This window comes from Pteropus medius, unplaced genomic scaffold, assembly GCF_902729225.1.
Source record: "Pteropus medius unplaced genomic scaffold, Ma_sr-lr_union100, whole genome shotgun sequence".
Classification (NCBI taxonomy): Eukaryota; Metazoa; Chordata; class Mammalia; order Chiroptera; family Pteropodidae; genus Pteropus; species Pteropus medius.
Window position 1 is genome coordinate 21,981,548 of NW_024350319.1, and position 14,977 is coordinate 21,996,524.

At 34.2% G+C, this 14,977-nt stretch overlaps 1 protein-coding gene across 6 annotated transcripts in view; it reads right to left on the bottom strand.

Moving 5' to 3' along the window:
• The window catches only part of EVI5 (ecotropic viral integration site 5), a 183,586-nt gene that overhangs the window by 132,246 nt on the left and 36,363 nt on the right, over positions 1-14,977 (bottom strand). For all 6 annotated transcript variants that reach the window (XM_039838847.1, XM_039838844.1, XM_039838848.1 and 3 more), the window contains exon 2: positions 12,962-13,191. In XM_039838847.1, the coding sequence (XP_039694781.1) occupies positions 12,962-13,110 (149 nt within the window). In that variant the 5' untranslated portion in view covers positions 13,111-13,191. The remainder of the gene's footprint in view (positions 1-12,961; positions 13,192-14,977) is intronic.

Below are 14,977 nucleotides of genomic sequence, written 5' to 3' on the forward strand. Positions count from 1 at the left end.
ATCTACAAGATATATGCACCCCAATATTCATAGCAGCATTATTCACGGTGGCCAGGACATGGAAGCAACTGAAGTGTCCTGCGATAGATGATTGGACAAAGAAGATGTGGTACATATATTAATGGAATATTACTCAGCTATAAGATGAAATTTTGCCATTTGCAAGAACATGGGTGAATCCTGAGATAATCATGTTAAGCAAAATAAGTCAGACAGAAAAGGTGAAAACCACATATCACTCATATGTGGGATATAAATCTAAAAGCAACAAACAAACATGACAAACAGACTCATGGCCATGGACAGTGGATTCATGGTTACCAGAGGGAAGGGGAGAGGGAGAAGGTAGAAAAGAATAAGAGGGGTCTAACATTTGGTGATGGAAGGAAATCTAACTCTGGATGGTGAACACAGTACAATATATATATGACATACTGTTGAATTGTACACTTGAAACTTATTGGATTTTGTTGACCAATGTCACCCCAATAATTTTTAATTTAAAAAAATACTCTGAAAACAGAATAAGATAAATAAAAATAAATTCTCAATGAATATAAATTCTTAACACTTAAAGAAAATAAGACAGAAATCGTACGCATGTTAAAGGGCATATGGGTTCTACACAGTGTATATATTTGTTAAAATTAGAACTGTACACTTAAGAACTATGCATTTCTCTGATTAATAATTATACATCAACTTTATAAAAATTTGTAATGAATACTGTTTTTGGCTAATAACATTAGGGGCAGTGAGAATTAGGTAAGAAACTATTGCTTTTTATTACTAGAAGCCCTTCAGAACTTTTTTTAAAACTATGAATAATATTACTTTGTAAAGAACTGTTTTTTATATATTAAGAGTATCTATGATGTAAAGAAAGGAAGGTATGAACATTACTTAATTCTGTCCTTTTCAAATCTGTTGGTCATTCTAGCAAATTTTAGAGTTTTCTAAAGAAAAACTTTGGGGAGGTGGGGAGAAGGGGGTGTAAATGGGGTGAAGGGGGTCAAATATGTGGTGACAGAAAGAAATCTAACTATGAGAGGTAAATACACAGTGTAAATACATATATGCCTTTCTGTTGGGGTGTACAGCTGAAACAGTGGATTTGGTTAACCAATGTCACCATAAAAAAAAATAATAAATTTTAAAAAATAAAATAAAAACTTTGGAATGTTTTTCATTGCTAGAGGCATAATAAAGTCTGTCTGAACAAGTTAGAACATTTTCCAGAAGATGTAATACTTGAAATGGTACAACAAATCTCCCCCACTGAGCTACTTAGCCCTAGTATGCAGGAAAAGAATTGACATATTCATTAAAAATATGTAGAGTTTATAGAATGTGTAGTTAGCATCACGTATTTTGATTCCTTATTGCTAAAAGCTGTGATTAAATAATTCAGGAAAACCTCTAAACAGATTGCCGCCTAGTTTTGATATAATAAAAATATTCTGACATGGTAGTGGAGGGTGCACACTGCCTGAAAATGTCAACAATTTCCAAAGACTTGAGCCTAGCAACTGGGAAAATAGTAATAAAGCATTACTCAGCGGCCCGCAGGCTATTGAGAAGTCTATTCAAGACTTAGTTACTTCTTCCCAGAGCACGTGGGTCACCAACTTACATAAATTTATTGCAAAAAATACCTTCCTGTCCCATGACTAATATAAGAAGCGACTTATCAGATTAAAGGAAAAAATAATGGCCCAGCAGGAATACTGTATGTTATAATCAAAGGCATTTTCTATAGGTTTCTGTGGCCTCTTGGCCATTTCTTATCTGCCACTACTGTACAATAATTCATAAATCTAAATCTACTCGGACTCTCAGAATACTGCCAGACTAAGACATCAGAGGTTGGATCTCTATTAACTGGGGATACATAATCCTCAGTTTCCTAACTAAGCAACTCTAAATTTCTGTTAGAGTAGCTCCAGCTCTACGGGGAGCATTCAAAATGGCTACAAATCCACATTACCTGAGGCAGGAGAGCTAAAGCCAAGTATCAGTTGGACTTCAAACCATATCAAGGATGGAGAAAGTCTAGGATTGGTTGCTTCCAGAAGCCTAGAGGACTTGGCAGAGAGAAAGCATTTCCAGTTTCCTAATAGATAGAACCAGGGATTCAACTGATAACAAGGGAATATGTCAACATGGACAATAGTTTGGGTTACTTTCACCATATCTTTGCTACTGAGAACTAAACTTTCTCCTCACCAAGGGGATGCCTATCCAAGGAAAATGGCAGAGTGTGCATTTCATGATGGATATCTGAAGAAAAAAGAATAGCTTGTGGCAACACATATTTGATAAACATTAAAGAAAAAGCCTCTCTTTCAACAATATTATGACTGAAAAATACAAAGGAGAAGAGAAAAAAAGTGAGTTCTCTCTTGGGAGTTTGAAGTGCTTGGGGATCATCCATTAAATAAGCAGCACAGCAGTTGAAAAGACAAGTCTGAAGCTCAGAAAAGAGGTGGTCTACAAACAAAAATTTGGCAATTATCTGTGAACAGTTGATAAATTTTTCGAATATCCTACTGCACTCAGCATAATGCTTTCCTAAGGATACCAGAACTAAGAGAGCAGGATAAACAATAAGAGATCAACATGCTATCTGGTAATGTGTAAATTGCTAAGATAATTTATAAAAAGCTAAGGAAGGATCTAAGAAAGATAAGGAAGAAAATTGCTACATGAAGAAAACACTTGGAAAGCTAAATATACTTGCACTTATTGCAGACGGAGCAATTTTTCAAACATGGGGTTCAAACATCTTTTGTAATGTCATACCGAAGAAAGGAATACGAATGTGCTAGGAGAAAGACTGCAACTTGCTAGTTAAAAGAAAGGCAAATCAGTAGCAACAAAACACATGTCTGACTCAGAGAGGAGTCACACCCTTTCACGTCAACATCATCAAGCAAAAATCCCTGTCTCAGAGCAACAGAAGCAAGGAAAGGAGAATTAACAGAAAGCACATGGAATTAACACTGGAAACAATTTAGAGACAATTCAGAAGAGAGGTGCCTGAACAGACAGGGATCTCACCAGTCCTGAAAGCACCAGGGTTTTCTTTTGCTTTTATTTATGATGAGATATTAGAGAAGGTGAATACATGAGTCTTACAGCCTCCTTCCAAATATTCTGATCAGAAATTGATGGTCTAAAGATTACTTTATACAGACATACCAGACCGACAAGTATAGCCAACTTAACTTCTTGGACTTCTTAATTTAAAGAGACGACCTAAAGCTAAGCTAGTTGTAACAAAAATAGTACAATCAATTATTTTAATTAACTGTACCGTCAAAATCCTCAGGAAATCAGACAATTGACCAAAAATTTAAAACAATTCTCAATGAAAAAAGAAAACGGAGTTCAAGTGGAGACCTAAAGGTCTCTCCTTTAGATCTCTCGATCTCTCAATTAAAAATATATGACTTTTTAAACACAGAGACTTGAAAATACCTGTTTCTTACTTCCTTAATGTTCATGGCTGTGTATCCTAAGGAAAAGTGAGGTAATGCTGTGGTGGTAAAATTATAAACATAAGATGAAAAATCATCTAGATCAGCATTGTCCAACGGATATATGTGAGCTCTTATATAATTTAAAATGTTCTAGTAGCTGCATTTAAAGTAAAAAGAAACAGCTGCAATTAATTTTAATAATTTTATCAAATATAGTCAAAATATCATTTTCATATCAAATTTTTTTAATTAATAATAATATATATTTAAATTAACTCTTCAAAATCTGGTGTATATTTTATTCTTAGAGCACATCACAATTTAGATAAGACAAATTTCAAGTGTTCAATTGCCACATATGGCTAGTAGCTTTCATAAGAGATAGTGCAGACTTAGATATTGGTAAAATACAAAGATATATAAATTAAAGTTTCAAACATTCCTGCTTATTAAAAAAAAATCCATTTTAATTTAAAAGAACAATTTTCATTTCTTCACTCTCATATCTCACCCCAAAAAATCTGCTAAAAAGCAAAATCTGATTCCAAATAATAGAAATATAAAAGGGAACAAACATAATTGCAAGGCCAAAATTTTAAACCATGCAAATAATGGCCCATTCAAAATTTTAATTAGCAACATTCACTTCCTTAATTAAAATACATTGCTATTACGCTTGAACCATACCTTCTTTAATTCATCTCTGCCAAAGCCAGAAATACAAATTTCTTGTATTTTTAAAATGAAAAAGAAAAGCACATTTAACACATAGGAAAAAAAGAGCTGTCCCATTTCAACTTTGAGGCTATGAATTACTAACTTTCATCAGAAACGTTTGACATTGTGTTGAACAATTTCTTCACATCATTCTGGGGCTGTCACATGCACTTATTTTTAAAAAGGGACAACTGCAGTAAAACTATGGAAAGTGTTTCTTTATAGACTGATATTTTCATGTTTTTTAAATTTAAATTTTCTATGATATTGCCATTTTTATACCTTCTGAATGAAAGAGAGTTAAATAATGTAACCAGAGACTCGTTTACATTTGGGGAAAAGGAAAAAGCAAAATAAAAGCATCACCCCTCTAAGGAATAGTAGTTGTAGCTCAGAATTTTTACTTTACATGTATAACTTGCATATCTACTTTAGAGGAGGTCAGAGAAAACTTACGTTATTATTTTTGCATTTTTTTCCCTTGGACTTAATAATATGGTGGTGGAGTAGTAGGACAGAAAAGAAGGAAGAGAGCTAGATCTTAGTATTTGTCATTTTATTGTTTACCAGAGTCAGAAAGCTGTGTTTTTCCAAGACTGTTTTCCTAAGGCAAAACAAGATGTCACTACAGTCACCCATTCTCTACACAAAAGTCTGTCCCATGGATTATGGGTGAGAAAGTGGGAGGAAGGGAGGGAACAAGAACTCCAAAGAGTACAAATTTTGAGTGATTACATGCAAGAACAAAGGGTGAGAATCCTCTGCTCCTTTTATTTCTTCAAAGTCTTACTTGTCAAAAATCTTTCCTGAACATCTTTAAATAACTCTGGTAATTATTCTTTAATTGTTAGCATATATGCCAAGCACATCTGGTATTCTGGAGTAAAGTGTGAATTATTTGGGAAAAAAGTTCTTCTATACCCATACCTCACTCCTAACAATTTTAATACAGTGCTTTTTATATTTCACTTGTACAGTAATTATTAATCACAATCATTCAATGTGATTTGTGATAATTATTAATCACAAATTCAATGTTGGTCACTTACAAACTTGGCACCAAAAGTTTCTTTTATGCAAAATAAAATTTTCCATGTAAGAAACAATTCAAACTTACACATCTTTTATACCCTTTAGTCAGTCAATCCTACCCTAGCTTCATATCCCACTAAGTTTTCCATGTAATACTTCCTTTTCTTCTTAATGGTCCCTGTTATTTTCTTTTCGCTGAGGATCTATTTGCTCATCACTGCCTTCAAACAACCTAACATTTCGCTTTGCTCTTTCACAACCCTCTTCCAAATACATCTTATCCAAGAAACTTTGCCAATCTACATATTATGTTAGAAGACTGTCTCCTCCCAAAATCTCAACCAAAAATCTTGCTCAAAATCTTTCAAACATAGTAAGCAAAGTAAGCATAGTAAGCATAATAAGTTAAAGCATAATAAGTATGCATAGTAAGCATAGTAAGCATAATAAGTTAAAACCAATACCTACACACACACATTAAATCTCTTCTCTAACAACAAGGATGTCTGTTCACCGCTTATATTCAAATCTGTACTGGAGGTACTAGCCAGTTGCAATACGGCAAGAAAAAGAGATAAACAGCATCCAGATTGGAAAGAAAAAAGTAAAAGTGCTTTTACTCACAGACAACATGTGCATCTATGCTGCAAATCTAATAAAATGGAAAAAAAAAACCCACCTACCAGAACAAGTGAGTTTAGCAAAGTTGCAGGATACGTGATCAATAAAAGAAAAATAACTGTGTTCCTATATGCCAGCAATGAACAAACAAAAATTAAATTTACAAAAACAATACCATGCACAAGTAATAAGTAAATGAGAAATATATTGTGTTCATGGATGTAAGGCAATATTGTTAGAGATTCAATACAATTCCAATCAAAATCTCAGCAAGCGTTTTTGTAGAAATTAACAACTTTATGTAAAATTCATATGGGGATGCTAAGAACCAAAAACAGTCAAAACAAAAGGACAAAAATGGAGGATTGATATTATCTGATTTCAAGACTTACTATAAAGCTACAATAATAAAGACAGTATCATACTGGCATTAAGATAGATAAACACGTGCAAAAAATTCGAAAACATTCATCTGTAAAGATATATGCACCCTGATGTTCACTGCAGCATTATTCATGAGGCCAAAACCTGGAAAAAAATAAAATGCCCTCTGATAGGTGACTAGATAAAGAAAATGTGGTATAAATATATACACAATGAAATATTACTCAGCCACAAGAAAAGATGAAATATTGCCATTTGCAACAACATGGATGGATCTTAAGATTACCATGCCAAGAGAAATAAGTCAGGCAAAAAGTTGAGAGCCGTATGATTTCATTCATATGTGGGATATGAAATTAAAAGCAACAAATGAACAAGATGGAGACTCATGGACATGGACAATTGTTTAGTAGTTTCGAGAGGGAATGGGGGGAGGGGAGAGGTAGACAAGGGTAAAGGGGGCCAAATATAAGGTGATAGAAGGATATTTAACTTTAGTTGGTGAATACACAATGCAATATACATATGACGTGTTATTAAATTGGAAAAAAAAAGTTGAGGGTGAAGCCAGAGCAGTGAGTTCTGTTGGTTCAGTTCATTTATTAAAAGAATTCTAATTTTAAAAAGATATTAAGGCATATTTTAGATAAAAATTCCTTGCGTGATCAATTATATATATATATATATATATATATATATATATATATATATATATAAAGACAAACAGATCAATGGAACAGAAAAGTCCAGAAACAGACTCATATATATGAATAACTGATTTTTGACAAAAGTGCAAAAGTAATAAGTGAAGAAAAAACAAGCCTTTTCAACAAATGGTACAGGACAATTAAATGTGCATATTAAAAAAATGAACTTTGATCTATACTTTGCTCCATATACAAAATTAACTCAGAATCTATTATAGTGGAAAGGAAGAAGTGAAACTCTCATTATTTGCAGATGACGTATTATATATAACCCTAGAGATTCCACCAAAAAACTGTTAGAACTGATAAATCAATTCGGTAAAGTAGCAAGATGCAAAATTAGTATTCCTAAGTCAATTGCATTCTTATACACCAATGATGAACTTTTGGAAAGAGAAATTAAGAAAACAATCCATTTACAATTGCATCAAAAACTATAAAATACCTGGGAATCAAATTAACCAAGGAGGTAAAAGACCTGTTCTCAGAAAATTATGTCATTGAAAAAAGAAACTGAAGAAGATACAAATAAATGGAAGTATATACCGTGCTCACAGATAGGAAGACTCAACATCATTAAAATGGCCAGACTAGTCAAAGTAATCTATAGATTCAATGCGATCCCTATCAAAATACCAATGACATTTTTCAGAGAGCTAGAAAAAATAATCCTAAAATTTATATGAAACCATAAAAGACCCCGAATAGCCACGGAAATCTCGAGAACGAACAAAGTTGGAGATCACACTACCTGATATCAAACTATACTACAGTAATCAAAACAGCATGGTACTGGAATAAAAACAGATACACTGATCAATGAAACAGAATAAAGAATTCAAAAATAAATCCACCTTTATACACTCATATAATATATGACAAAGGAGGCAACAATATACAAAGAGTAAAGACAGTCTCTTCAATAAATGGTGTTGGAAAATCAGACAGATATACGCAAAAAAAAAGAAACCGGACCACCTTCTTACACCGTATACAATAGACTTGAAATGGATAAGACTTAAATGTAAGACCCGAAACCATAAAACTTCTAGGAGAAAACATAGACAGTAATATCTCCAATATTGCTACTAGTAATTTCTTTTTGGATATATCTTCTTGGGTAAGGGAAACAAAAGAAAAAATAAATGAATGGGACTACATCACACTAGAAAATTTTTACACAGCAAAGGAAACCATCAACAAAATGAAAAGACAACCTACTGAATGGGAGAAGATATTTGCCTATGATACACTGGATAAGGGGTTAATACCCAAAATATATAAAGAACTCATATAACTCAACAACTACAAAAACAAACAATCCAATTAAAAAATGGGCAGAAGACTTTATTAGAGATTTCTCCAAAGAGGAAATATAGATGGCCAATAGACATATGCAAAGATTGCTCAAGGTTATTAATCATCAAAGAAATCAAATTAAAACCACAATGAGATTATCACCTCATACCTGTCAGAATGGCAGTCATCAATGAATCAAAAAACAAGTGTTGGTGAGGATGTGAAGAAAAGGAAACCCTCACACAATGTTGGTGGGACTGCAAATTGGTACAGCCGCTATGAAAAATAGTTCTTCAAAAAATTAAAAATGGATCTACCTTTTGACCCAGCAATTGCACTTCTGAGTATTTACCCAAAGAAAACCAAAACAATAATTCATAAAGATCTATGCATCCCTAAGTTCCTTGGAACACTATTTATAATAGCCAAGAAATGGAAGCAACCTAAATGTCCATCAACAGATGACTGGATAAAGAAGATATGGTTCACATAATTACCACTTCTTTTTTGCAGTGCGAACATTTAAGATCTACTCTCTTAGCAAGTGTATGATACACTTTCAAGTGTATAATACAATATTATTAATAAAAATTGCCATGCTATATATTAAGTCCCTAGAACTTATTCATATTCTAACTGGAAGTTTACACCCTTTGACAGAAATCTTTTCATTTCCCTCACCTGCAACTCCTGGAAAACAGCATTCCACTCGGTTTAAATGAGTTTGGCTTTTTTAAGATTCCACATTATCAAAAAGCGTTTTTCTCTGACTTATATCACTTAGCATAATGCATGCCCTCAAGGATGATTAATGTTGTCACAAACAGCATGATTCCCTTCTGTGTCTTCTTTATCCATATACCCTTGTGTGTCTTCTTTATCCATATACCCTTGGACAAACCCTTAGGTTGTTTAAATATCTCGGCTATTGAAAATAATTCTGCAATTGTTACCAGAGTTCATCCACCTGGCACTAGCAGAGCCAAACACTAAACACTGATAATTGCAGTGGAAAAACTGGAGTTTCTTTATTTTCAGAGCATTAGCAAGGAGAAGGGGGAAACTATGGCTCAAAGGCTCAAAATCCCCAATCCATAGTTTGGGGTGTGTTTTTAAGAGGTTAGGGAGAATAGGTATGTGGAAGCATTGGTGGAGCAATTTGTAATTGGAAGACCTTGGAACTCAGTCATTTATGGTAAAGGGATTCAGCACCAATCTTCCTGAACAACAAACCCTTTGCCTCTGAAAGGGTTCCAGTGTTCAGGTTCTGGTAATGTCCTAGACTTTTGATTCCAGGGAGGGAGAGAGAAGACTTTGGTTCTGGGTACAGCTAGAGGTCAAAGATCTCTCCTATGCACATGCTTCGGCCTCATGACTTGCAGTTTTGGTCTGTTGTCTCTGAAAAGCAATTCAGTACCTTTCAAAACAGGATAAGATCATTTTGAGTTGGTTCTGCGGTTACAAATCTCCCTTTTGTTGTTCATTCATCAATCTTGAGGTAAATAGAGCGACCGGGTTCGGGTTCAATTAAGATAGAGGATTAGCTTCAAGAGGGAGTCAGATTTGTTTACCCATTGTGCCCCTCTTATCCGGCGGCTCTTATAATCTCATACACTCGCCTCTTCCATAATGGTCCCTGAGTCTTAGAGGGGACATTCTGAGTGTTCAATTTACAAGCAGAGACCATAGCAACAGTAGAGGTAGCAGCAGGTGATGATACTTGTACCCTGGAAAAGACTGCTACAAATCATGTAAGCAAGGTACCAGACTGCTTTTTCCCAAGGGGGATTTATTTGCTTCCAAAGTCAATCTTAATTTTTAAAAAATTTCTGGTCAAATCCAAGTCTATGCATCTCTCTCTCAAAATGACAATCCTATCAAAGCCTTAATAATAAAACCAATTTCTAATTATGTTCAGTACAGATCTTACAAGCCAAGAACCCAATTTCTCTCACTGGAAAATGAAAGTGCCACAGGTCAGCCATGCCCCATCAACAGCACTGCAGGTCTGTTTCTGGAACAATCAATCCAGGTTGTAATTTCAATGCGGTCCTGGGAGAAGACGAACCCTGCTTTTACCTAGTCCACCACCTTCCCTCACATCCTCCAGGAACAATCAATCCAAGAATCTGCTTGGACAAAACCTGGAGAGACTGCCCCAACCAGGGGTTGCTGAAGCACAGACAGAAAGCCCACTCAAAGCTAAGTCCCATCTAAGTCATCATTTTTGTTACAGAACAAAAAGTTTGTCCAACCAGCACTAGAGCCAAACACTAAACACCAGAAATTGCAGTAGAGAAAATTAGGGTCATTTTCTTTGCTAAGCACTAGGCAAAGAGAAAGAGAAAGCTATGACCCAAAAGCCCAAACTCCCTGATGCAGGCTCTAGGGCAGGTTTTAAGGGGGCAAGGGAAATAGGTATGTGGAAACACAGGCAGGGCAAATTTCATTGGAAGGATGTTGGAGCTTGGTCATTTATGGTAAAGGGCTTCAGCACTGGATCTTCCTGGACAACAGGCCCTTTGCTTATCTATAAAGAACTCCTGAAACACAATAATAAGGAAGCAAACAACCTCATTATTTTAAATGGGCAAAAATTTTAAACAGACATTTTATGAAAGAATAGCAAATAAGCACATTAAAAGATGCTCAATACCATTAGGGGAATACAAATTAAAGCCACAAGATACCACCACAGCTTATATCATCAACTAACCTATGACAAAAGGAGGCAAGAATACACAATTGAGTAAAGATAGTCTCTATGCACCCCAATATTCATGGCAGAACAATTTACAACAGTCAAGATATAGATGCAACCTAAATGTCCATCAACAGATGACTGGATAAAGAAGTTATGGTTCATATATACAATGGAATATTACTCAGCCATTAAAAAAAATGAAATCCTACCATTTGCAATGACATGGAGGGACCTAGAGGTTATTACACTGAGTGAAATAAGTCAGACAGAGAAAGAAAAATACTATATGATTACACTTATGTGCAGAATCTAAGGAACAAAAAGAACAAACTAACCAAAAACAGACACACATACAGAGGACAATTTGGTGATGGACAGAGGGGAAGAGGAAGGGGTTTGGGGGACTGGGAGAATGGGGTGAAGGGTTAATGAAGTACAAATTAGTAGTCGATAGATGGTCATAGGGATGGGGAGTATGGCATAAGGAATGCAGTTAGCATTAATACATTGGCAAGGTGGAGGGCAAGGGGATCGTTTTATGAACTATATAGGTGTCTAACCAATGTACTGCATACTTGAAACTAATGAAAAACAATAATAATACTGTAATAATTATATATGTTATCAGGTGGGTACTAGACTCATTGGGGTAATCACTTCGTGAGGTACATAAATCACTAGGTTGTACACCTGAAATTAATATAATATTGTATGTTGACTGTAATTGAAAAAAATTTTTAAAAACCCACAAGATAACAATACCTATTAGAATGGCTACAATTAAAAGACTGACAGTACCAAGTGTTGGCAAGGATGTATAGGAAATGTCTGTACACTGATGGCGGGAATGTGAAAAAGTACAGGCCCTTTGGAAAACAGTTTCACAGTTAAATAAATATCTACCATATAAACCAGCCATTCCATCCCTAAGTATTTGCCCAGGAGAAATGAAAGCATACATCAATAAAAAGTTTTATACACAGATGTTTATAGCCTTTCATAACAACAGGTGAGTAGGTAAACTCTGATATACTCATTAAATGGAATACCACTAAACAATAAAAGGAATGAACTTTCATATGTACTACAACATGGATGAATTTCAAAATAATTATGCTAAATAAAATAACCCATTAAAAAAGAGTACATATTATATGATTCCATTTCTATGAAATTCTAGAAAATGCAAACTAAACTACAGTAATTGAAAGCAAATCAATGGCTGCCTGGGATAAGAAAGGGGATATGGATATGTTCATTTTCTTGATTCTGGTGATAATTTCATGAGTAGATTCATATGTCAAACTTATCGAGTTGCACAGCTTAAGTTTGTATACTTTTTTATTACATTAATTATATATCAAAAAAAAATTAGAAATCACCTGTTATTACCCTTAAAGCCAGTGGTGGTACATATCTTGACTGAACACAAAAAGATGCTCCTTAATAATTCTTTTGTAGCAATACCCTCAAAGAACTTCTGATAATAATATAGTGAAGGGGCACACAGAGTCCAGAGTACATATTACTAGCAGAGTAAACAACTATTGTATTTCATACCCACTGACAGAAAAGGATACTTTGCCTTCCATGAAAAAATATATGAAGAGATTTCCCACTCTAAACCACAAATCAGATATCCATCTTAAATTATTTTACAACATTAACCAAAGGGGACTATTTAGAGAGTTTAAAAAACAAAAATGGTAGTTCTACTTCCTTTTTTTTTTTTAATTCAGGAGTAATTTAGAGAACATTATATATTAAGAAAATGAATATCTAAAGCCATCTGAACCAGAAGACCATTTTAGTCCAACTTTAGCTTTAAGACCAACTCCTCCAAAAAAAGACATGAATACTTTTGTTAAGTAATTTTGATAACCAAGAAGCCAAAACTAGAAAATAAACATTCTTAATATGAGTAAATATTTAAAATTTTGATTATTGCATATATACCTATATGAGTGGTTGAGTTTGTATAACTGGAGAGAGAAAAGCCAAGCAATGTCACTCACCTATTTTGTTCCTCCAGTTTAGCCAGGAGTTCTAAGTCGTCTGGACTCAACTGTGATGGCGAAGATGGTGAAAGGGCTGGCGTTGATAGTGTGGTAGATGAGGATGTAGTGTGTAATGAAGCAGATGGACTTGCCACCTGACTGGCCATCTGACTGACTGTGTGTGATACTGTGTTCTTCACCCATGAGAGAGTAGAACTCAGCTTTTCTGCAACCTTGTCTGTCGCCACCTAAGGATAAAAATAAAAGTTGCATGTATTTTAGTTTTGTGGTATTTATCAAGAACTTGGTATTTAACAAGAACTTGGTATTTACCAAGAACTTGCTAATCCTATTAAGTTTTACTTAATAACTACCATCAAAATACTCTCTTTAAGGTGATAAAGGTAAAATCTGTTTTAACAATCATTATCTCAACATCTAGTTTGTGAAAACTGTTTCAGTTCTACAGCATGAACAAACTAGAACAGTGTTTTCTAAACTACAGGTTGAAATCCATTAGGTAGTGATAAAATTCAATTTAATAAGTAACGCTAGCATTTTTAATAATGAAAAAGAGCAGGAAATGTCAGTGTAAAGATATATCTATCATCTCACAAAATTTTTGTTTCAGTAACATATGTATTAAAATTATGTACTCACACGTATATACATGCATGAGTGCACTAAGTTGGGATATAAAAGGTAATCTTTATCGGGGTTGTAGTCAAAAATATTTGAAAGCCAAAGAATTCAAGCATGTTCATTAGGTAATGAGGATAGGAAAATCCTGTAACATGACTAACAACTCAACAAAAACTAGGTTTGCTTGACATAAAGATGTAATGAGACCCGTGATATCTGTCTTCAAGCAACTGAAGAGTATTTTTATTATAGAAGACAGTCTAGTTCTAGAGGATAAAATTATGATAAACAGTTGAGTTAACGCAATGAGACAGATTCAAGGTCCAACTTTCAAATAGAACTATTCAGAAATAGAATGAGATGCCTAAAAAGAATAGATATTCCCTACCAAGGCTACAATACAGTAGCAATTATTAGAGCCATATGTCAAGAGTTGGATGAAGATGTATCTCTGTTTTAAGTTGACAACCAGGACTAGAAAAGCATTTAAGATCATTCCCATCTCTAAGATTCAATGATTTATACACATGTCCATATATGTGTAATTGGACATACCAACCTCCTAAGCAGATATGTACGCAACAAATTCAGCTGAAAAACATAATATACACAAATAATACTCAAACAAGGCATTACTACTTTGGAAACGAAAAACATGAACAATAACCATATATGAATATCTTTATAAAACTAAACATTCCTAATGAGTTAATAGATAAGGTAAAATAGATTTTTAAGCAATAATAGATTTTCAATAGATAATAGATTAAGGTATTATAGACTTTCAAAAACTATCATAAAAAGAGCTTCTTGATTGTGAAGTCCCTAAGACACATAAAAGCTGAAAACTACAAAGTGTTTTTATGTGCTTTGAGAATATCTTAAATTTTATGCAGTAGGTAAATAGCTAAATCACTATAAATTATTTTCTGAATCAGCATATTCTCAGCCAACTTTGGTTATATAAAGCAATTCATACTCACAAATTAAAACTCCAACACATGCACGCAAATAAAAATCCCATCCAGACTATCTTAGCAGATCCTATTTTCCTCGTGAGTTATCCAAGGCTTTCTTCCTCACCTCAAAACACACGACTCTATCCCTCTGCCCGCTCCCTTCCTCCACCTAACCCAGCAGGAAAAATCAATGTAGGGGAAGGATAACATGGAAAAGGGATTCTAAGGTCATAGCTAAGCCACTCAACATTGAGGCTGGAACTTCTAAGACAAAGATTTGATTATAAGTGCTGAACAAGGGACAAGAGTTGTATTAACCCAAGGATACCTCTTATTTTCTTTTACTTTTCAATAACTTTCCCCTTTTAGAACTTACTTACCTTGGGAATGGTATTATGGAAAGGATCGGGGGCTCTCACTGTTGAGGGAAGAG